The 22984-nt window shown below is 42.9% G+C and overlaps 1 protein-coding gene across 2 annotated transcripts in view; it reads left to right on the top strand.

The window, feature by feature from the left end:
- Positions 1–2015: 2015 nt before the first annotated feature.
- The window catches only part of mastl (microtubule associated serine/threonine kinase-like), a 39533-nt gene continuing 18564 nt past the window's right edge, over positions 2016–22984 (top strand). Inside the window, exons 1-7 of one of the 2 annotated variants that reach the window (XM_068007163.1) lie at positions 2016–2153; positions 2812–2951; positions 9417–9505; positions 9718–9824; positions 13972–14116; positions 14640–14812; positions 18440–19798. In XM_068007163.1, the coding sequence (XP_067863264.1) occupies positions 2049–2153; positions 2812–2951; positions 9417–9505; positions 9718–9824; positions 13972–14116; positions 14640–14812; positions 18440–19798 (2118 nt within the window). In that variant the 5' untranslated portion in view covers positions 2016–2048. Of the gene's footprint in view, positions 2154–2811; positions 2952–9416; positions 9506–9717; positions 9825–13971; positions 14117–14636; positions 14813–18439; positions 19799–22984 lie in introns of both variants that reach the window. The other variant, XM_068007164.1, reaches the window with a different exon arrangement.

Below are 22984 nucleotides of genomic sequence, written 5' to 3'. Positions count from 1 at the left end.
TCCAGCATCTGCAGTATTTTGCTTTTGATTTACAGTTCTTGAAACTTGGGTTGAGTTTCATTGGAGCACTGCAGAGATCAGAATGGGAATGAAATGGGGAATTAAAGTGGCGCAGCACAGGAAGATCAGGGTCACACTAATCGTGTTGGCTTGCCCCCAGTGTAGAGGAAACCACACTGTAGGCAGCGAATACAAGTTGTTGAATAAGTATACTAGATTAGAGGAAGTACATGTGAATTCTGCCTGGTATTGTGTGGAAGGAGTGTTTGGGGTGCTGGAGATTGGTGTGGGACGAAATAAATGGATAGGTGTTACACCTCCTGCGTTTGCACGAGCAAGTACCAGGTGAAAGACAGAGGTGATGGAAAATGGATACGGATTCCTCTGCAAAGTGGAGGGGGAGAAAATGTGCTTTGTGGATGGGGTTGTGTTGTAGGTGGCAGAAGATGATCTGGTAAACGTGGACACTGGTGGCATGGAAAGTGCAGGCAAGGGGGGGTGGCCGGGCTGCTTATGTTTTGAAAGAAGGAGGGGGTAAATGAGGCGATCCAGGAATTGGTGCAAGAACAATCAACTGTCCCGTTGAACACTGGAGGGAAAACTTCGGCTGAGGGAATAGGAAGATGATGCTTCTGGTGTGCAAAGTAGGGTCATCAGAGATGGAGAAAAGGATGGAACCCTTGCAGGAGGGGTGGCGTGGGAAGAAGCTTAATTAAGATAGCTGTGGGAGATGGTGGTCTTGTAATAAATGTCTGTGAAAAGCCCATTGATATAGATGGGGAGAGAGAGGTCGAGGAAGGGAAGAGTCAGAGATGGGCCATATGAAGATGAGGGATGGGTAGAAACTGGAAGCATAGTTAATGAAATTGTCCAGATTGAAGTGAGAGAAAGAAGTAGCACCAACACAGTCAACAAAATAATGGAGGAAGAGGTCAAGGAGGAGGTCTAAATGGGATTGATGCATAGAATGTTCAAGATGTGGAGATGCCGGTGATGGACTGGGGTTAACAATTGTAAACAATTTTACAACACCAAGTTATAGTCCAACGATTTTATTTTTAATCCCACAAGCTTTCGGGGGCTTTCCCCTTCCTCAGGCAGTGTCACTTCCACACTGCCTGAGGAAGGGGAAAGCCCCCGAAAGCTTGTGGGATTAAAAATAAAATCGTTGGACTATAACTTGGTGTTGTAAAATTGTTTAGAATGTTCAACATAGTCATACCTGCCTTTACGTAGGCTAAGACCCATGTGGGTTCTCATAGTGACACCTTATATTTAAAAGAAGTGAGTGGAGTTGCAAGAAAAGTTCTTGAAAATGAGTGTAAAATAAATATATTCCTATAAAGCAAAATTAAATGCATTAAAATATAGAGTTCTATGGCTAAATAGAAATTAAAACTAAACAAAGTTTAAAGAGAGGGAATTGATTAAAATTAGAGTAACAATACTAAAGATAATCACGAGGAATATAGTGGGAAGATGAGAAAGGAAATTGTGGTTAAAATTGATAATGAAAAAATGCTAGCAGATGACATAAAAGGAAATATTAACAGCATTTGTAAAGTCAAAGAATAGGGAGAGTAGGACTGCTCAGGAGTCAAGGGGGAAGCCTCATTGGAGAGGATGAAGGTATGGCAGAGATGTCAAATAAATATTTTGCATTAGTTCTCTGGAAAAGGGTCTGCTGGTGCAAGCAGCGATAGTCACTTTCATTTGGTTAACTGCAAGACTATTAGTATTTTTCCCACCAACAACTACCAGGTTCACTAAGCTGGGGAAAGAAAATGAAGAGGGAAGATAACGGAATGTCTCCTAATTATTTTTTAAATGTGTGAAACAATTATATAGAACTTTTATGTTGGAAAAAAAACTGATGGATGAGTTCCTATAAAATATAGGGAATTAAAATTCTAAACTCTAACTTATAAACATCCAATATTTGATGTATGCAAAAGTGTTTAAGTATCAAAAAGGAACTTTTCATATTTTTATTCTGTCTCTTCCTCTCACCCAAGGTTGTCAAGAAAGCTGATCTGATACATAAAAACATGGTACACCAATTGCAGGCAGAGAGAGCTGCACTAGCTCTTAGTAAAAGCCCTTTCATTGTGCACTTATACTATTCACTGCAGTCTGCCAACAATGTTTACCTTGTAAGTATATGCTATATTTATGTTCAGGTGCTGTACATTGTAGAAAATACCCAATAAAATATTATTTATTAAGTGCTTAAAGGAGGTTCTTTCTTTACTATAACAACTGCTTGCATTTATATAGTGCTTTTAATGTAGATAAATATCCCAAGTTGCTTCACAGACACGTGAAGAAAACATGGACGCCAAGCTAAAGGAGGATAGATTAGGAGGGGTGATCAAACGCTTGGTCAAATTGGTGGCTTTAAGAAGGGTATTAAAGGAGGACAGGGAGGTTGAAGAGGTCTAGTAAGTGAGTTCCAGAGAGTGGCACCTTGGTCGTTGACAGCATGGCTGCTAATGGTGGGGTGATGGGAGTGTGGGGATGCACAAGAGGCCAGAGTCAGAGAATTGAGATGATTATTAAGTTGCTAACAGCTGGGGAGATATTCTTGCAACTTGTTCCATGTTGCAGGCATGCAGTTGGGCTTTGAGAGAAGAATCTAGTGGGGAAATGGTGGAATATGTTGGCTGATGTGTCAATTTAAAATAAGTTTAAAAAAGATCTCCATGATTGCTAGACCATATAATGGCTTTATTTTATACATTTATAAAACTAAATCCAAGATACTGGTTTTCTAGGCATGAGAAATTAGACCAATCTTTTTCTTGCCCTCAGGTGATGGAGTATCTTATTGGTGGGGATGTGAAATCTCTGCTTCATATTTACGGCTATTTTGACGAAGACATGGCTGTAAAGTACATCTCTGAGGTTGCTGTTGCTTTGGATTATTTGCACAGACATGGTATTATTCATAGGTACAGTAAGACTGAACTGACACTTACAAAGTGTGATTGTGTGTATTCATTGACTTTTTTCTTTGTATTTGCCCCAACTTTCCTCACGGCACTGATGTGCTGGGATGTAGTTCCACAGGGGTTAACAGCCCTCTGGTGCTTTGCCCAATTGGGCTTTCTTCAAACCTGAGCCAAGATAGTGAGAGCTGTCAGGGTATTCAATTGTGAAGAACATCACAGATAAGCCTGGTCCTTTCCTCCCCTTATCCAAACACATTCACTTTGCTGTAGCAGTCACTGGGTATTGAGAGGGAGTCAGAATCCCAGCTGGCTGTTCCCTCCCATTTCCTAACTCAGGCATTTTGAGACTAACTGCTCTGGCTAAGATTAACTACCTCAGCGCAGACCAGGCAGGAATCGGGGGCCTTTGTGATCTGCATTGTTGAGTACTGCACTGAAAAGTGGATTTATATAAACTTTTGTATATCTAAAAACTCTTAATCATTGTTTCCCCATTCTTTTCCTCTTATTGATTTACATTGTTACAGTTGGAACGTTGCCTAATGGAGGTGAATTTTGCAATCAATCTCCGCTCCTCTCCACATTTCCCTCCAGAATGTCCATTCACTCACTAACAAGGCCCTTGCTATCCATGACCTTACTGTGGATGATTGCATGGATATCCTGGCTTTGTCTGAAACTTGGCGCTCAGATGGCAACACCTTGCCCGTTACTGAAGTCTCCTTGCTTAGCTATACTTTCTACCATCTGTCTGCCCAAACCACCGTGGTAGAGGTGCGGCCCTTATCACCAAATCGCAGCTTGATCTCTTCCCCCTGCTCCTGGCACCTTCTCCTCCTTCAAAGCACCTCACTTTGTTTGACCTCACCTGCCTCTCCTTTAAATCCCTGGTTCTCTACCATCCCCCAAAGTCCCATCCTGAGTTTCTCCCCTAGATATCCTCCCTCCTTTCCTCATCCTCGACAATCTCTATCTCGACTCACCTTACCCTCACCTGACCTCCCTGCACCTCTCACTCCAAATCCCCTATCCACGGCCACTCCCCTCAATCTTGCCCTCTCCTGTGGCCACTCTGTTAGCGTGATCTAGATCACAGACAAGGCTTTCTCTGACCGCTTTGTTCTATCCCTCACCCCCCCCCCCCCCCCCCCTCCAACTTCCATGCCACTTCCTTCTGCACCTGCTCCTGGGAAAAAAAAAATTCTCCCAAGTCACTTATAATTGCACTTTCAAACTGCCAACTGCCTAGCCTTTGGCCGTCCATACTTCTGCAGCTATCGATCTGCTCAAAAACTTCCTCACTTCCAACTTTGATGCCTTTGTCCCCAGTGAAACCTTTACCCTCTCTGGCCGGTCCCCCTGGTATGGCCCCATCTTTGCTCCCTCAAGTCCAAGAGGCGCATATATAAGCACATCAGATGCACCACTGGCTTAGCCATTCATCGCCAGATTTGACTAGACCACATCAAATACTATCGGGCCTCCTTTCCCTCTGCCAAAACCGCCCACAACTCCAGGCTCACCTGGAAAGCAAAAGCATTTTTTCTCCAGTACCAACCACCTCCTTAGACCCCTCTCCTGTCCTCTCCAATCTCGCCTCCAACAGCAGCTGCAGGGAACTCATGGACGACTTTGTGACTAGGATTGAGACCATCCATTCAGCTGCATTTGCTGCTTCGTCCCCTTGTCTGCCAACCCAAACCTAACCTTCCCCCGAGCTCCCTCCATCTTAGCCCTGATCTTGCATCTTCCTCTAGTTTCTCTCCTGTATTCCCATATGCCCTCTCTGGGCTCATCTTGTCCATGAGACCCACTTCCTGTCCCCTTCACCCCATTCCCAAATACTGTGGCTACGAGAGCAGGTCAGAGGCTGGGTATTATGCGGCGAGTGACTCACCTCCTGACTCCCCAAAGCCTTTCCACCATCTACAAGTCAGGAGTGTGATGGAATACTCTCCACTTGCTTGGATGAGTGCAGCTCCAACAACACTCAAGAAGCTCGACACCATCCAAGATAAAGCAGCCCGCTTGATTGGCACCCCATCCACCACACTAAACATTCACTCCCTTCACCACCGGCGCACTGTGGCTGCAGTGTGTACCATCCACAAGATGCACTGCAGCAACTCGCCAAGGCTTCTTCGACAGCACCTCCCAAACCCGCGACCTCTACCACCTAGAAGGACAAGAGCAGCAGGCACATGGGAACAACATCACCTGCACGTTCCCCTCCAAGTCACACACCATCCCGACTTGGAAATATATCGCCGTTCCTTCATTGTCGCTGGGTCAAAATCCTGGAACTCCCTTCCTCACAGCACTGTGGGAGAACCTTCACCACACGGACTGCAGCGGTTCAAGAAGGCGGCTCACCACCACCTACTCGAGGGCAATTAGGGATGGACAATAAATGCTGGCCTCGCCAGCGACGCCCACATCCCGTGAACGAATAATAAAAAAATAATTCCCACCAAAATGCTGACCACCCAGCTTCCCTTCCTGGCTTGCATGCTAGCGTCCGCACTCCCTTTCAAAACTGCTGTCATCACCAAACCCCCCACCCCCCTACCCCCAAAGCCATAAAGCCCACCATCAACTGCTCTGTCCTTGCAATCTACCGACCCCATCTCCCTCGAATGTGTTGTCACCTCCCAAATTCATGCCCATCTTTCAGCGCATTGCCCTGTTTGAAACTTTCTAATCGGGTTTTGCCTCTCCCTCAGCACTGATACGGTTCTATTTAAATATACAAATGACATTCTCTGTGACTGTGGTGCATTTCCCCTCCTCAACCTCTCTGCAGCATTTGACATAGTTGACCACATCACCCTCCTGCAATGTCCAGCTCATTGGGAATGACCTCTCATGGTTGCACTCTTACCCTACAATTATAGCCAGAACATCTCCAGAAATGGCTTCTTTTCCTGCCCCCACACCATTACCTCTAGAGTCGTTCAAGGATTTACCCATGGTCCTATCCTCTTGCCATGAGATTACGTGGCTCTTGGTGGGTAGGGAGTGTCTGAATTGTGATGCATAAGGCGTCACGACTGTATGGGACCAGCTGGTCTTTTCCTGTCCGACATTTTTGTATGTTCATCTACATGCTGCCCCTTGGCGACATTTTCCAAAAACATAGGGTCAGCTTCCACAAGTACGCTAACAACACCCAGCTCTACCTCTCCACCACCTTTTTCGACCCTTCCACTGCTTTGTGCTGTCAGCCAGTTTGACCAACATCCAGTCTATGAGTCACAACCTCCTCCAGTTACACATTGAAAAGACTGAAGCCATTATCTTTGGCCCCCATCACGAACTCCATATTATCGCCACTGATCTCATCCCCCTCCACGGCCACTGTCTTGGGTTCAACCAGATGTTTGCAACCTTATCGTCCTATTTGATCCCGAGCTGAGCTTCCGACTTCATGTCCTCTCCATCACAAAGATCTTCTACTTCCATCTCTGTGACAGCGCCTGCCTCAGCCAATCTGTGGCTGAAACCCTCATCCGTGCCTTTGTCACCTCCAGACCTGACTATTCCAATGCTCTCCTGGTTGGCCTTCCTTCCTCCATACTCTGTAAACATCAGATCATCCAAAACTCTGCTGTCCATATCCTCTACCACATCAAGTCCCGCTCGCCATTCACCCCTGTCCTCACAGACATACACTGGCTCCTGGTACCCCAAAGTTTCTCATTTAAAATACTCATCCTCGTGTTTAAATCCCTTCACAGCCTCACTCTTCCCTATCTCTGTAACCTCCTCCAGCTGGACAAACCCCCCCTTTCCCCCTTCATTCCTCTTACTCTGGCCTCTTGCGCATCCCCCTTCCCTTCACCCCACGGCTGGCTGCCACTTAAGCCCCATGCTCTTGAATTCCCTCCCTCAACCTCCCCTATCTCTCCACCCCCTCTCCTTTGAAGGCCCTCCTTAAAAACCCACCTATTAAACAAGCTTTTAGTCACCCAGTTTCTCCTTATTTGGCTCGGTATCCATTTTTCTCTGATTACGCCTCTGTGGAGCGCCTTGCGATATTTTTCTACGTTAAAGGCACTATATAAATACAATTAGTTTTTGTTGTACTAAGACAGACAGCAAGGACATAAGATGTTGCAGTACATTGTCATTTAGAACTTGCTCAACAAAAGAACTTTTGCATCAACAATATTTATTGTATAACGTAAATGTCAGTTGTCTGTGTCTTTAGCTTGCAGATAATTGGCAGTTTTATACCTTGTATAATAAAAAGTTAATTTTGAAGCTGGGAACATTAATCCAGCAGAAGGTGCTGATATCTGCTGGGGTGCAGTTCTGTAGGTGCCAACTGCCCTCTGATACCGTGCCTTCTGACCATTCTTCATGTGTAAGCATAAACAGCCAGTGTTGGCAGGCTGTATAAGAACATAAGAAATAGGAGCAGGAGTAGGCCAGACAGCCCCTCGAGCCTGCTCCGCTATTCAGTAAGATCATGGCTGATCTTCGACCTCAACTCTACTTTTTCGCCCGATCCCCATATCCCTTGATTCCCTTAGAGTCCAAAAATCTTATCAATCTTAGCCTTGAATATACTCAACGACTAAGCGTCCTGGGGTAGAGAATTTTAGAGATTCACAACCCTCTAATTCCTCCTCATCTCAATCCTAAATGGCCGACCCCTTATCCTGAAACTATGCCCCCAAGTTCTAGTCTCTCTGGCCAGAGGAAACAGCCTCTCAACATCGACCCTGTCAAGCCCTCTCAGAATCTTTTTATTTTTCAATGAAATCACCTCCCATTCTTCTAAACTTCAGAGAGTATAGGCCCATTTTACTCAATCTCCTCATAGGACAATTCTCTCATCCCAGGAATCAATCTAGTGAATCTTTGTTGTACTGCTTCTAAGGCAAGTATATCCTTCCTTAGGTAAGGAAACCAAAAAACTGTACACAGTACTCCAGGTGTCGTCTCACCAAAGCCCTGTACAATTATAGTAAGACTTCCTTACTCTTGTACGCCAACCCCTTTGCAATAAAGGCCAACATACCATTTGCCTTCCTAATTGCTTGCTGTATCTGCATGTTAACTTTGTGTTTCGTGTATGAGGACACCCAAATCCTTCTGAACACCAACATTTAATAGTTTCTCACTATTTAAAAACATTCCGCTTTTCTATTCTTCCTACCAAAGTGAATAACCTCACATTTCCCCATATTATACTCCATCTGCCACCTTCTTGTCCACTCACTTAACCTGTCTCTATCCCTGTGCAGACTCTTTGTGTCCTCCTCACAGCTTACTGTCCCAGTTAGCTTTGTATCGTCAGCAAATTTGGATACATTACACTCGTCCCTTCATCTAAGTCATTAATATAGATTGTAAATAGCTGAGACCCAAGCACTAATCCTTGTGGCACCCTACTGGTTACAGCCTGCCAACCTGAAAATGACCCATTTATCCCTACTCTGTTTTCTGTCCATTAACCAATCCTCAATCCATTCTAATATGTTATCCCCAACCCCATGAGCCCTTATCTTGTGTAACAACCTTTTGTGTGGTACCTTATCGAATGCCTTTGAAAATCCAAATATACTACATCCCCTCATTCCCCCTTATGTACCCTGCTAGTTACATCCTCAAAAAACTCTAATAAATTTGTCAAACATGATTTCCCTTTCATAAAACCATGTTGACTCTGCCTAATCATATTATGATGTTCCAAGTGCCCTGTTACCACATCCTTAATAATGGATTCCAGCATTTTCCCCACTACTATGATGATGGGAGGCGTCACAATCAGCCCCACAATTGTCCTCACCACATGGAGAGCAATGTGGATTGGATCTGCCCAACCCCACGCACTGTAGCCAGGAGTGCTGAGGCCAACTGTGGTTCCTACTATTGTCCTCGTTGAGATCTGCCAGCTCAGCACACAACAGGATTGAACGTAACTCATTCAGCAGAATATTAACCTGCCACTACTACAACATTTGTACTGTGCATTTGACAAAACAGTAAGGTGGAACAGGCTCGAGGAGCTGAATGCCCTACTCCTGTTCCTACGGTCTGTTGTTATGCTTTTATTTTAAACGCATGTCTCTATGACTGTAGCACAGGCCACTTGCGAAGAAAACCTGCAGTTGTTACTGATTGGCTTTTAGCTGGAATGAGTGTGGGAAGAGGAAAGCAAAGATGATTAGGAACACATTCTGGCCAGTATTCTCCCCATTCTAGACCACGGGTCCTGAGGCAAGCTATGGCATCTCAGTTCAGATCAGCAAACTCAGCATAGACCAAGGATCAAAGCTGGGAGCTTTATGGCTTATCACCACACTGTGTATATACATACGGACCTATCGGGGGCACGGCGTCATCGCGCAGCACAGAAAGAAGATGAAGGAAATTATATACAGTTTTAAAATTAAAAGGCACATTTTGTATGTTCTTTTGAATTGCAATATAACCTGATCTTCTGGTCTCTTTTAGAGATCTGAAGCCGGACAACATGTTAATTTCTAACCAGGGCCACATCAAATTAACAGACTTTGGTCTCTCCAGAGTTACTCTGAACAGAGGTAATAAAGAAATGGACTGCTATGAATTTTACATAATTTAAATCAAGCTATATACTTTATTGAATAGTAAGCGGGACTGTCCTATTTAACCACAGTGCTGGAATTCCTGATTTAAAATGCATTTTTAAAAAAAAATCAAATTTCTATATTTCAAATAAGCCCAATTTGACCACTAAGAATTTCTAACTCTGCATTTTTATTTTTGTTTCAAGAAATAAACATGATGGATATTCTCAACACACCATCCATGATTAATCCAAAACTGGATTACTATCGTACTCCGGGCCAGATCTTGTCTCTCATCAGTTCTCTGGGCCTTGTAAGTACTGATTCTATCATGATTTACCGTAAGCGGTGCTGATCCTGTATATATTGTGTAAAAGTATATTTCAACTGTGATATTTCAGTCGATGGAAAAGTCCACAGACTTAATTCCCAATTGTCTTATTGCCTGATTCTTGCTTACAGATGATACTTTAACACTCTTCTATGTTAAAATGATAACGAGAAATTCTGGAAATGCACAGTGGGCCTGTTAACATCTGAAGAGAGGAAAGACTGGTTAAGATTTGAAGTAGGGGCCCTGCGTTGGAATGTTCTAAACAGCTATTTTACAGTGTTCCGTTCTAGTCACTGGGTGGCACTGTACAATAAAACACCTGCAGCAACATTGTCAACTCTTCGCACAATTCCAGCAATATAGGGAGATGAAAGTATTTTTTATTAGCTTTTATAACAGCCGAGTGCAGCGCTGAGAAAGTGCTGTCCTGTCAGACGTGCCGTTTTTTGGGATGAGACATTAAACTGAGGTGCCGTCTTCCCTCCGATGGATGTAAAAAAATCCTGTGTCACTATTTGAAGACGAGATGGGGAGGTGTCCTGTCCAATATTTATCCCTTAACCAACATCACTAAAACAGATTATCTTGTCGTTATCTCATTGCTGTTTCTGGGACCTTGCTGATCACAAATTGGTCACCACGTTTCCCTACATTACAAGTGACCACACTTCCTAAGTACATCATTGACTGCAACACTTGGGGAAGTCCTGAGATCCTGAAAGATGCTATATAAATGCAAGTTTGTTTGTTCTTTCTTTCTAACTGTTAAACTCAACAAAACTATAACTATTTTCTGAACCAAAATAAGATTGACTGCATTCTGATATACTAAAGGTCTTGTGTATAGTGCACACTTTCTGAAAGTATAACAATTCCTTCCCTTAATTGTCCCAATTCTTTTCAGTCACACTGCATAGTCACTCTTAATCATAGTTAGATTTGTAATAATTAATCTCAGATTTTTTTCTTACCTCTGATTCTAACACATGACCTTCCTACTCCATTCCTGATCACCATTCACTATTGGCTCCAGCACACCAACAAGAAGAGCTCTCCATTTACATGAAGGACATGTTTCCCGATTCTGAGTTAATCTGATCCATACATAGATCGTGTTGGCCTGATTTTTACACTCTCTGGCGTCCCACCAATTACCTACTCATCTGCTATTTTCTTGCCGACTCACACTCCCCACCTGCCCCAGCTATGCAAGCAACTGGTCCTAGCTTCCTTTAAGCACCTATTGCACGTTTCCTCTTTTTGGGCTTTTTCTCTCCCCCTGTATATCAGCAACAGAGTAAAAGCACAGTAGGTGCGAAAAACACCTTGAAGCCGGTTCCGATCTCATAGCCAGGAACTTGATGGGAGTTTGCTTCTTGGACTCTGGGCCTATGGGGCAGCAAGTCTCACTGAAGTCAACACCGCCTCACAGCAGCTAAAGGCCTCAAAGGAGGTCAGCCCACATTTCTCCTAGGCCCCCAATACCACCAGATCACGCCACCATTAATATTGCCAGACCCCCTCAACATTGCCATTCCGACGCATCCCCAATACTTCCACACCATAGCACTCACCTCAATACTTGCAGACCCCAGAACTCCTTTCCCCATGTTCCCCAACATGGTGACCCCTCCCTCATACTCCAACTCTCAGGCTCTGCTTCCCCGTTCACAAATCTCAAGAACCCCCTCCCAGTCCTACTACATCCTGTGGCCTCCTGTGCCCTAAATTTCTACGATAACCCCATCTCACTGCTCCCAAATCCTGATACTCCCCTCTTCAGTACTTCTGTCTTTATATAACTTTTTTTTCTCCTTTCCTTGATGGCTTTTTCCATGTCCTTCTCTCTCCAGTATTCATCTTTCCCTCATTCGCACCTCCTTATCACTAACTTTTTTGATGATCATCACTAACTTTTTTGATGATCATCACTAACTTTTTTGATGATCATCACTAACTTTTTTGATGATCATCACTAACTTTTTTGATGATCATCACTAACTTTTTTGATGATCATCACTAACTTTTTTGATGATCATCACTAATTTGTTTGCTACTGCTAGCTTCTCTCCTTTATTCTCCCCTAAACTTCCACAAACACCCTGCTGCTCAACCCAAGCTCCCACTTAAATTATATTATGTACACTGTATACAACAGCATTTATAGAGCCTTTGACATAGAAAACATCCCCAAGATGATTTACATGGGAGGGGGGAAATGGGAATAGATAAGGGAACAAATCTTGGAGAGGAGAATAGGAGAGGTGACCAAAATCTTAAGTCAAGAAGGTTTTTAAAGGTGGAGCAAGAAATTGAAAGGTGGAGGGAGTTTGAGAGTAGGGCAGAGGCTGCTGAAGATTCTGCCAGCAATGGTAGGGTGAAGGGAAGGGAGCACACCAGAACTGGAGGACCGAAGGATGTGGGACAGAGGATATGAGACATGGGGAAAGATTCAAGTGGCACCAAGCTGATTGGGACCAGGATTTAAAATTTAACATGTTGGGGGACAGGGAGCCATTTAATTCTGTGAGGTTGGAGGTGATGGGTAAGTGGTTCTTACCCACATGTTGTGGAAGAGGCGGAGGGATTTGGGGTGGTGGGGACGGGCTAGTGGATACAGGTTCACAGTTGATTAAAGGCAGCACCTCAGGTTGATGAAGTTGTTCAAAAAAAGCTAATGGAATTCTAGGTTTTAAGGTATAGAATATAAAAGCCAAGAGGTATGATGAGCCTTTACAAAACCGTAACACCTCAGTTAGAGTACTGTGATGGGCTCCACGCTACAGGAAGAATATTGAGGCTTTAGAGAGAGTACAACACCGATTCACTAGGATGTTGCTTGGTGCGAGAAAATACAAATACAAAGAAGGACTTGAAATACTGGGGCTTTTTTTGTTAGAATAACACGATATGGTAGAAATGTTTTTAAAATTATGAAAGGATGGGACCAGGTAGTTGAGGGGTTTAGAATGAGGGGCCTAAGATGCGAAATTAAACGGTAAGAGATTTAGAACAGGGGGCAGGAGAAACAGCTTTACACAAAGGGTTGCGAGGGTTAATAGTAGATGCAGAAATTATGTCAACATTTAGGATTAGATGGACAAGTGGATGAAGGAAAAGGGGTTGAAGGGAAATCGGACAGGATGGGTAAATGTGATTCAGACTGTTTGCTCACGTAAAGGGTAAATGCTGAGATGGATTGGTTGGACTGAATGGCCTGTTTTCATTGTGTAACTTCTATGTACACATTACACGTTACACCATATAATAATTCATCTTCTCAAATATAAATAAAATCCAATTCCCATCAGCAACAACACATAGATCATACACACATATTATATATATATATATATATATATGGTGTGTATATGTATAATATACATAATTATATGTAATTTTACAGTAAGAGCCATATAATTCACAAATTTCTTAATAGTTTATCTCATGGAGAAAAGTTAATCTATAAAAGTCTTAAGTCTAGGACATCTGCTACACTTCAGGGATGACTCAGTTATTTTATACAATCCGTTTTTTAAAAAAAGTATAAAGAGAAAGAAAACGGCAGTAATTTCCTGTTGGTTTTTCTTACCCTCAGGTAACCTTGCCTCTTCCCCAAGAACAGCCACGCAGTGAACAATAAAGACGCGTACAACAAAAACAGCAGCAATTAACCTCCAATTGACCTGCAGATGTGCCTATTTAGACCACTTCCCCACAGGAAATACCTGAATGGTGGTCTTAAAGGAACAGACCCAGGTTAAACCTGAACATATATATACCTGTATCTTGATGCAGATGTTTTATATTTCAGTGGAGTAATATAGTTAGGTGTAGGTGAATAGAGAATATGAATTGCACCCACTGCTTTAGCATTTGGCTGCAAGAACTTGTGAACTACCGATTATCAATTGACAGTAAATTCTCTGTCTGATTAAGTCGAATTGTAGACCTTGGAAAGGTGCTGCCAAACTAAAAAAAAAAATAAATTGCTTTTTAATGAGTGCTGCTTAAGTCACCTATTGTTATTGATTATTCTGCAAAAGCCAAACCTTTTAAATCTAACACAACTAAGTTTCTCCTTTCTAAGAGTTGAATGTTCACGCATTTCTAATTTTTTATTTAGAGCACACCAACGGGAGGGAAGACAAAAGATGCGGTGCCAATATTGAGCCCCATGATATGTAACAACACCAATCTCTCCCTTGGATCATTTTGTTCTCCTCTGCCACAGAGCGCCAAAGGATGTAACAAAGAGCTTAAGACAAAAGGTTTGATTAACACAAATAAATGCTTGATATCGGGTATGTGTCTTTTTAGAGTGAAGCAATAAACGTTCACCGGTGACTCATGTTTCCCTGACTGCAGAAAATTGCTCAGTTTTGAAAGTTTGTGGTCAGTGATTCTTTTACTGGCTCAGGAGTGCACTTTATACTTCATCCATTAGTAGATTAGAAGCTGATTGTCTTCCAATCTGTCAGTATCAGACAAGAGCAGACTTTTTAACTTTGCTGCAGCCAGCTATGTGTGAGGGCTAGCATTTAAAATACAAATGGGAAAGTACAGCCATTTGAATTAAAAATACAAATCAAATGTAGAGTATTTATTATTTGCAACACCACAGCATTCAAATATTTTCTACATCTCATCCCGTTATGGTTGTAAACCACTTCTGAATGTTTTTTTACTTAATCCAGTAGGCACCTATTTATAGGCATATATAGTATATTGCCTTTCATTTGTGTCCCGATCACCCTGATGGTGAGTGATGAATTGTACGTTTTCCTTCAGTAGGTGCTGACAGCTCGTCTTGCAGTCCTTGTATGCCGGTCAGATATCTGACTCCAGACTTTATCCAGTCAAATAAAAGGTTCGGAACATCAAGTGCCAGCAGTCAATCACACCCGTTTCCCTCCAGCACAGAGTCGGGGTGTTTAAACAGCCCAATGTGGGAAAAAGAGCTCCAGGTTAGCTTTGTTAAATCCTGTTAATATTTGGTCGTTATATTTTCAACATTGTCCTTCGGAATATGCAAGTATTGGTGAATATAGTGTGACTATCAAAAGCAAATTTGAGATCAAGCACTGTTTGGGTTATTCATGATCAATTTACCTGATGGATTGCCTCATCCATCTTACAATTTTGTGATTTGTGAGACCAATTAGTGATTCTCTGGCAGTTTAGAAACAGGAGTAGGCCATTTAGCTCCTCAAGCCTGTACCCCCATTCAATCAAATCATGACTGATATGTAACATAACTCAATATACCCGCCATTGATCCATATCCCTTGATACCCTTAACATGGCACATGTATCGATCTCAGTCTTGAACATTTCAATTGGCCCAACAACCACAGCCTTTAGCATAATAGTATAAGCCAATATGATATATGAAAAGATATATAAAGAGCATTGCATCAATGGTATATCTCCAAATATCTGTAATCTTTTTTGTTGCCGACTGTAGAGCTCTTTGGCACAAGTGCTTTTTGTCTCTACTTTCCTGTTACAAACTGCAGTCAGCACATCACCTGCAATTGCTTCTCGCCCTGAGCCCATATGGTTAACTCCAGTGTGCTTCAACCTTCCATCCTTGTCCTCGTTCGTAGGCTGCCCCCGGCAATGTTATCCATAAGCATGGGGTCAGATTTCTCATCTATGCCGACGATACCCTTGATTCCATGACTGGCGGGCGCTCTGCTATCCGATTGCCTGTCTGGCAAGTCGTGGATGGGCCAGATGTTTCTGCAGCTCAGCATTTGGCAACATTGAAGCTATCCTACTGTGTACCCACCAGACACACTGCACCATGACCCCTGATTCTGTCCTCCCTCTGATGATGCCCAATCAAGCTCTTAACGGGCTGGGTTGTACAATTTGATCCATCATACAAATTTTTTTATGATGAGCGTTCAAACCCTGAGGAGTATGGTTATAATCTATATTGCCGAAAGGTCTTATTGGCGCAGGCTCCCATCAGATGGGATTAATGCCTGGAAATAGAACCCTTTGAATACTAGCGTACAAATACATTATACATTTGTGTGAAACTTCTTTTATGTTTAAAAACTATTTTAACTCTGGCGTTAAAATTTTAAAATAAGCTGCAAGAACAACAACTACTTGCATTTATATAGCGCCTTTAACATAGTAAAACCTCCCAAGGCGCTTCACAGGAGCGATTATCAAACAAAATTTGACACCGAGCCACCTAAGGAGATATTAGGACAGGTGAACAAAAGCTTGGTCAAAAAGGTAGGTTTTAAGGAGCCAGTGGTGGAGGTAACAAAGCCAGTGGGATGTCTTGTTGAAGTTGTACAGGGCATTGGTGAGGCCACACTTGGAATACTGTGTACAGTTCTGGTCACCCTATTATAGAAAGGATATTATTAAACTAGAAAGAGTGCAGAAAAGATTTACTAGGATGCTACCGGGACTTGATGGTTTGACTTATAGGGAGAGGTTAGACAGACTGGGACTTTTTTCCCTGGAGAGTAGGAGGTTAAGGGGTGATCTTATAGAAGTCTATAAAATAATGAGGGGCATAGATAAGGTAGATAGTCAAAATCTTTTCCCAAAGGTAGGGGAGTCTATAACGAGGGGGCATAGATTTAAGGTGAGAGGGGAGAGATACAAAAGGGTCCAGAGGGGCAATTTTTTCACTCAAAGGGTGGTGAGTGTCTGGAACGAGCTGCCAGAGGCAGTAGAGGCGGGTACAATTTTGTCTTTTAAAAAGCAGTTGGACAGTTACATGGGTAAGATGGGTATAGAGGGATATGGGCCAAGTGCAGGCAATTGGGACTAGCTTAGTGGTATAAACTGGGCGACATGGACATGTTGGGCCGAAGGGCCTGTTTCCATGTTGTAACTTCTATGATTCTATGATAAAAATCGAGGATGCGCGAGAGGCCAGAATTGTCGGAGCGCAGAGATCTTCGAGGGTTGTAGGGCTGGAGGAGGTTACAGAGGTAGGGAAGGGCAAGGTCATGGAGGGATTTGAAAACAAGGATGATAGTTTTAAAATCAAGGTGTTCCCGGACCAGGAGCCAATGTAGGTCAGCGAGCACAGGGGTGATGGGTGAACGGGACTTGGTGCGAGTTAGGATGCGGGCAGCAGGGTTTTGGATGAACTCAAGTTTGTGGAGAGTGGAAGATGGGAGGCCAGCCAGGAGAGCATTGGAATAGTTGAGTCTGAGGTAACAAAGACATGGATGAGGATTTCAGCAGCAGATGAGTTGAGGCAGGGGCGGAGATGGGCGATGTTACAGAGGTGGAAGTAGGTGGTCTTGGTGATGGAACGGATATGTAGTCGGAAGCTCATCTCTGGATCAAATGGGACGCCAAGGTTGCGAACAGTTTGGTTCAGCCTCAGACAGTGGCCAGGAAGAGGGATGGAGTCGGTGGCTAGGGAACGGGAGTTTGTGGCGGGGACCAAAGCGGTTTAGCATCTGTTAAAATAACACAAAAGAGTTTCGTACAAATGGGTTAAATGCTCATAAGCTAATACTCTGAATTTCACTTAGCATTCCACCTTCCTCAGACGTCTCATTTTGATGTTCCAACAGGGATAAAGAAGACGAGATGGGAATATAATCTAGATCCTCAAAATGCTGAAAGAACATAAGAAATAGGAGCGGGAATGGGCCATACGGCCCCTCAAGCCTGCTCTGTCATTCGATAAGATCTTTGGCCTCAACTCCACTTTCCTGCCTGATCCCCGTATTGTTTGATTCCCCCTAGAGTCCAAGAATCTACCTATCTCAGCCTTGAACATATTCAATGACTCGGCATCCACAGCCCTCTGGGGTAGAGAATTCCAAAGATTCACAACCTTCTGAGTGAAGAAATTCCTCCTCATCTCAGTCTTAAACAGCTGACCCCTTGTCCTATGACTATGCCCCCTAGTTCTAGACTCTCCAGCCAGGGGAAACAGCCTCTCAGCATCGACCCTGTCAAGCCCTCTCAGAATCTTATATGTTTCAATGAGATCACCTCTCATTCTTCTAAACTCCAGAGAGTGTAGGCCCATTCTACTCGATCTCTCCACATAAGACGACCCTCTCATCCCAGGAATCCCATGGATTTTGCGGATGTAACCAGGATATTGAGCAATTCCAATTGCAGGATTAGTGGACCTAATTATGGAATTAGCATGGCTTGAGATTTGCAGATTTTGCTTCCCCCTCCCACAGTGTAGCAGTAGGAATGTTTAACAGGATGTCTACAATCAGTGCAACAACTGACTGGTTAAATGTCTGCAGCTGTAGTTAAAGAGTGTATTCGGTGATACCAGACGATGGTTTAACACCCATGGGGAGCTGTTCTATACAAAGATTACAGCGCTCAGACATTCTTTGATATCGTATATAATATTTTTTCCCGGTAGCAAGATGGGGTCTATAGAAAGATTAGTGAATTGAACAATGAAATTATATAAACTTTGGGTCAAACCAAAACTTCCTTTGTGTTTACAGTTGTCAGAGGTAGCTGATTTGGTTATTGCATGCAGCTAGATTGATACAAATAAGGTATGAAGTAAGCAGCAGAATTTTTTTTTTGCACAGAATTTTTATATTTTTTTATGATCTCTGCAGGGCACAGAAGCTGTACAGCCTTCCACTGGAGTGATTAACACTGCTGGAAGAGCTGTCGCAGGGAGCTCATTTAGAAAGAATGGCGTCACCTATCATAAAGACAGTTTGGGGATCACTGTGTCTCCAGTTGAGAATGAAAGCTGTCCACAAAGCAGGCTCGATGGAGGGACCGAGCACCTTCAGATTCAGGCCACCCCTCTCAACAATGCAGTGGTGAAGGGCCTAGTCAAAAAATGCCTTTACAAAAATGTGGCAAGGGAAGAAGAGAGCAGCACTTCACCTCCAGCTGCAGTGACCAAAGGCACGGTGCACAGACTTTATATCCCCAGCCCTTCGCCTCCCGCAGTAATGGAAAGCTCTGCAAATTTCAGCCACAGTCTGTGTCACACTATACCAGAAGGGACTGTTCCAACTGAAAGTTTACATCTCCCAGGGCACCTAATGGATGCTTCACCTAATGCTGCCCAGAAGTACCGTGGGAATGGATTTCAAGAGGAATGTCTAGATAAGCAAAACAAATCAAAGAGAACTTTTGATCAGGTGGACCACAGCCCATTTTCAATCAACTCTCGAAGGAAGAAAGCTAATTCAGAGTATAAACGTGGATGTGAAATACCAGAATTCCAGCCAATTGCTAGCACTGGTTTAACCAGGGAAATAAAGGCGCTGGAATTAGGTTCTGCAATACGTGACTGCAAAAGTCCTGGTGTAGCTAGCGGGCACTTTGAGGAGAACACTAGTATTTCTGAAAGGAGAATGCTTGAGATTACACCCGTCACTTCCTTAGCCAAAAACCTTTTGAGTGAACTGGATGAGCAGTGTGAAAAGGAGGATTGTAAAGATGAAATTAATTGCAGTTTTCAGGTTGATGAGAATGATAGTCTAAAGAGAAGCCTGAGCTTGTATTCAAACTCTTCAACTCAGGATGGATCTTTCACAGAAGGTCATTTTGAGAAAGCATTAGACATGAGCACTAAAGATTCTTCATTCGAGGAGGTCGTAGCTAAAGACCAAGTATCTCCACAGTTTTGCCTCCAGTATAAAACACTACCTTTTCCTCGCAGTACAGCTCCAAAGCATCACCCTGTAAGCGGTGGTAGTGACCAGTGCATTGACCACTCAGCAGAAATCTGCTACGATTCACTCCTGGTCAATCCTTTGACTTCATACCAAAAGAAGCCTATTGTAGTATTCCGAAGTTATTGCAGTCCGATATATGAATCTGATTTGTCCGTACAAACCAGGATGAGTGTGGATTCTGTAGAGAGGATGGATACATCTCTTTGCATTGGGAGCTACCCACAAGCTGCGACACCCCTACCAAGAGTCCAACGGTACAGGTTAACTGGATCATTTCAGGTAATTTATCTCTTAACATTGCATAAATTAATTGCAACATGAACTCTTGAAGACCTTGTTTTAAGTGGGTTATGTTGAGGCAACAAATCGAGTGAAGCATGTGGAACCAAGATTCAGTACAAAGAGCAAAGATAGAGATTTTTTCTTTAAAAAAAAAATAAAAATAAAAAAAGCTATTGTATATATATTTTTTTAAAGTCTCAAAATTTCTCCCAGGCTCCATCAGGGAGAAATTCCAAGCGGAGAATTACATAGAATTTTACAGCACAGAAACAGGCCATTCAACCCAACTTGGTCCATGCCGGTGTTTATGCTCCACACTAGCCTCCTGCCTCTACTTCAACTCACCCCATCAGCATATCAGGCCAAGTGCCTTTCGGGATGGAGAGGAAATAGGAACATAGGAGCAGGAGTAGGCCATTCAGCCCCTCGTGCCTGCTCCGCCATTTGATAAGATCATGGCTGTTCTGTGATCTAACTCCATAAACCTGCCTTTGGCCCATATCCCTTAATACTTTTGGTTGCCAAAAAGCTATCTATCTCACATTTAAATTTAGCAATTGAGCTAGTATCAATTGCCATTTGCGGAAGAGAGTTCCAAACTTCTACCACCCATTGTGTGTAGAAATGTTTTCTAATCTCACTCCTGAAAGGTCTGGCTCTAATTTTTAGACTGTGCCCCCTACTCCTAGAATCCTCAACCAGCAGAAATAGTTTCTCTCTATCCACCCTATCTGTTCCCCTTATCATCCGTGAACTGCTGCTGTGTGTTTGTGGGATGGGCGACCTGGTTGCCTGTTCACTCAGCTATAGGCACTGTGGCCCTTGGAGTAAATAAAAGGAACTTCACCCCCTAGCAAAAATAAATACATTTCTTCCAACCAACTGATGCACACGAACTGCTACTTGCTATAGTGAGACTAACATAAGTATAAGCTGCAGATATTGTGATGCCAACATGTTGTTCGCTAACTGTGCAGCTTCACTAATAATGTGCCTGAGTATATAAATAAGAACTATAACTAAGCATAGGTGTGAGATCTGTACAAATGTGCTACCTTCCACGGATGCCATTTACTGTATTTGTGCTGTTAGTTTACTCGCTAGTACACAAGAAGCCATATTAAATGTCACATTGGAGAATTTTACTGTAGTCCTGGGAAACGCCTCTTGACAAAATTTGAAATTTTATTTGAGCTTTTGTGCACAATTGCAACGTTCTTTGTAAAAGAAAACCCGGTCACTTCTTTGGCACCTAGTGTTTGAATGTGGCAAAATTACCCTACACCTGGAGATTTAAAAAGTAACACACAAACGATGGGAATCTAAACTAAATATTAGAAATACTCAGCAGGTCAGTCAGCACATGAAAGAGAAAGATAGTTTAATGGTTCAGGTAGAGCCCTTTGCCAGGAGGTCTGGTATAAATGGTTTGAAACATCAATCGGGTGAAGTTTTGAAACTTGTTAATCAGATACATTACATTTTTTCTCCCCGTCCTTTATCCATAGTTTATCCTCCCCCACTCTGAAGGCATTGACATCTACCTGGGGTGTAGTTCTGCAGGTGCTGGGCATTTCTGGCACCTCGCCTAAGCAATCATTCTTCACATGATACAGTGAGTGTCAGCAGTCCAGTCAACCATGGGGAGTGGGGGGTGTCGCATCACAGCTGAGCCTGATGTTTCCTTCACCTGAACATCCACACACACAATAAAGATCACTGGATAGTGATCAGAAGCCAGATCCTGGCTAAATTTGTGCCTTCCTCTTTTTTTGTTTTTTTTTTCCTCCCCCACCCCCTAAAATCAGTGACATGGAGATAAGTTGTAGTGCCTCAGCCATTGCCCTGAGATCAGCTAACTTCTGGGACTCTTTTTGTGATCTTGCAGTATCCACTTTCTACCACTAGGCGGCCTCAATGGGCCATGTAAATATTAAATCTCCATCTAGTGGAGAAACCCAGTATTGCAGCAGAATATCAAGTTACTTCACAGATGATCCCACCGTAGTATTTTGCTCCCCTTCAGTTGAAATTTGATGGTGAAAGAAACTGACTTGCTTTCTGGGGAATATCCTTCTCAGTAGGGATCCCAGCAACGATCTCTGTGGCATTCCAATCTGCCCTGTCAGACATCAATCACTTCCTTAGCTAATGTCTCCTGCTTGCTTCCCAATGTTTTTTTATCCACCTCTGTGCTTTACCTACGATTCAAAATAATCCATTACTTTAGACCTGTATAGGAGCCTTCCATGTAGAATTTTATCAAATGCTTTCTGGCACTCCAATGTCCATTCGGGACATTACTTCCTCAAAAAAGTCAAGGAGGTTGGTCTTCTGAAACTATGTTAGCAGCCACTTAGGGGTACTCCTCAACTTTGTTCCTAATCGGTTCCATAATTTTGCCGGTTATTGACGTAAAACTAATGGTTATGTGGATACCTGGGTTAATCACCTAGCTTGAAAATAGGTATTGCGTGGACTTGTTTCCAATCCAGTAGGAACTCCCCTGTGTTTATTGACTCCTTCCTTTAACTGTCAGCACTTTGTATATTTTGCCCCTAGTCTCATTTAGCACCTTTGGACATTGACTGGCTTTGAGCCCCTTTAAGCCTGTTTAGGACATCCTTGCACGTGATCTCAAAATTAATTTAAGCTTAGATGGGTGGCATGCTCTAATGCTTTCTCTAGTTAATACTTCTGGGAAATAATCATTTCGTATATATTTACCTATTTTCGGTTCATCCTCTGTTTTAACTTTGTTCGCATCCTTAAGGGATCTCAATTCTTTGACAACCCTTTCTCTGTCATAATGCTGGAAGACTTTCTAGGGCTACATTTAGTTTCTACAACTATGCTCATTTCTAGTACCCTCGTGGCTCCTCTGACAGCCTTTTTTATATTTTTGGAGCTCCCTGTATTGTTTCTGCTGGTTTCCCACACCTTTCTCCCTACAGGCTTTGTAGAGTTTGGTTTTCTTATTTATTTCTTTACATATTGTCTTATTAATCCTCCTTGTGTTGTTTCTTTAATCTAATCCCTGGTATGTACGTATCCTGCACATTCAGTAGTATGCCCTAGATGTATTCCTTAACTAAGTTTTCTTCAGCACCCCCCTCCCCCCACCTCAGTTGATTTTGCTTAAGTTCTCCCCTCACTGTTTAGAATTGTCCTTTTTAAAGTTGT

Source organism: Heptranchias perlo, chromosome 2 (assembly GCF_035084215.1).
Source record: "Heptranchias perlo isolate sHepPer1 chromosome 2, sHepPer1.hap1, whole genome shotgun sequence".
Classification (NCBI taxonomy): Eukaryota; Metazoa; Chordata; class Chondrichthyes; order Hexanchiformes; family Hexanchidae; genus Heptranchias; species Heptranchias perlo.
The sequence above is the reverse complement of the archived record's forward strand: the minus strand, read 5'-3'. Positions and strand labels throughout refer to the sequence as shown.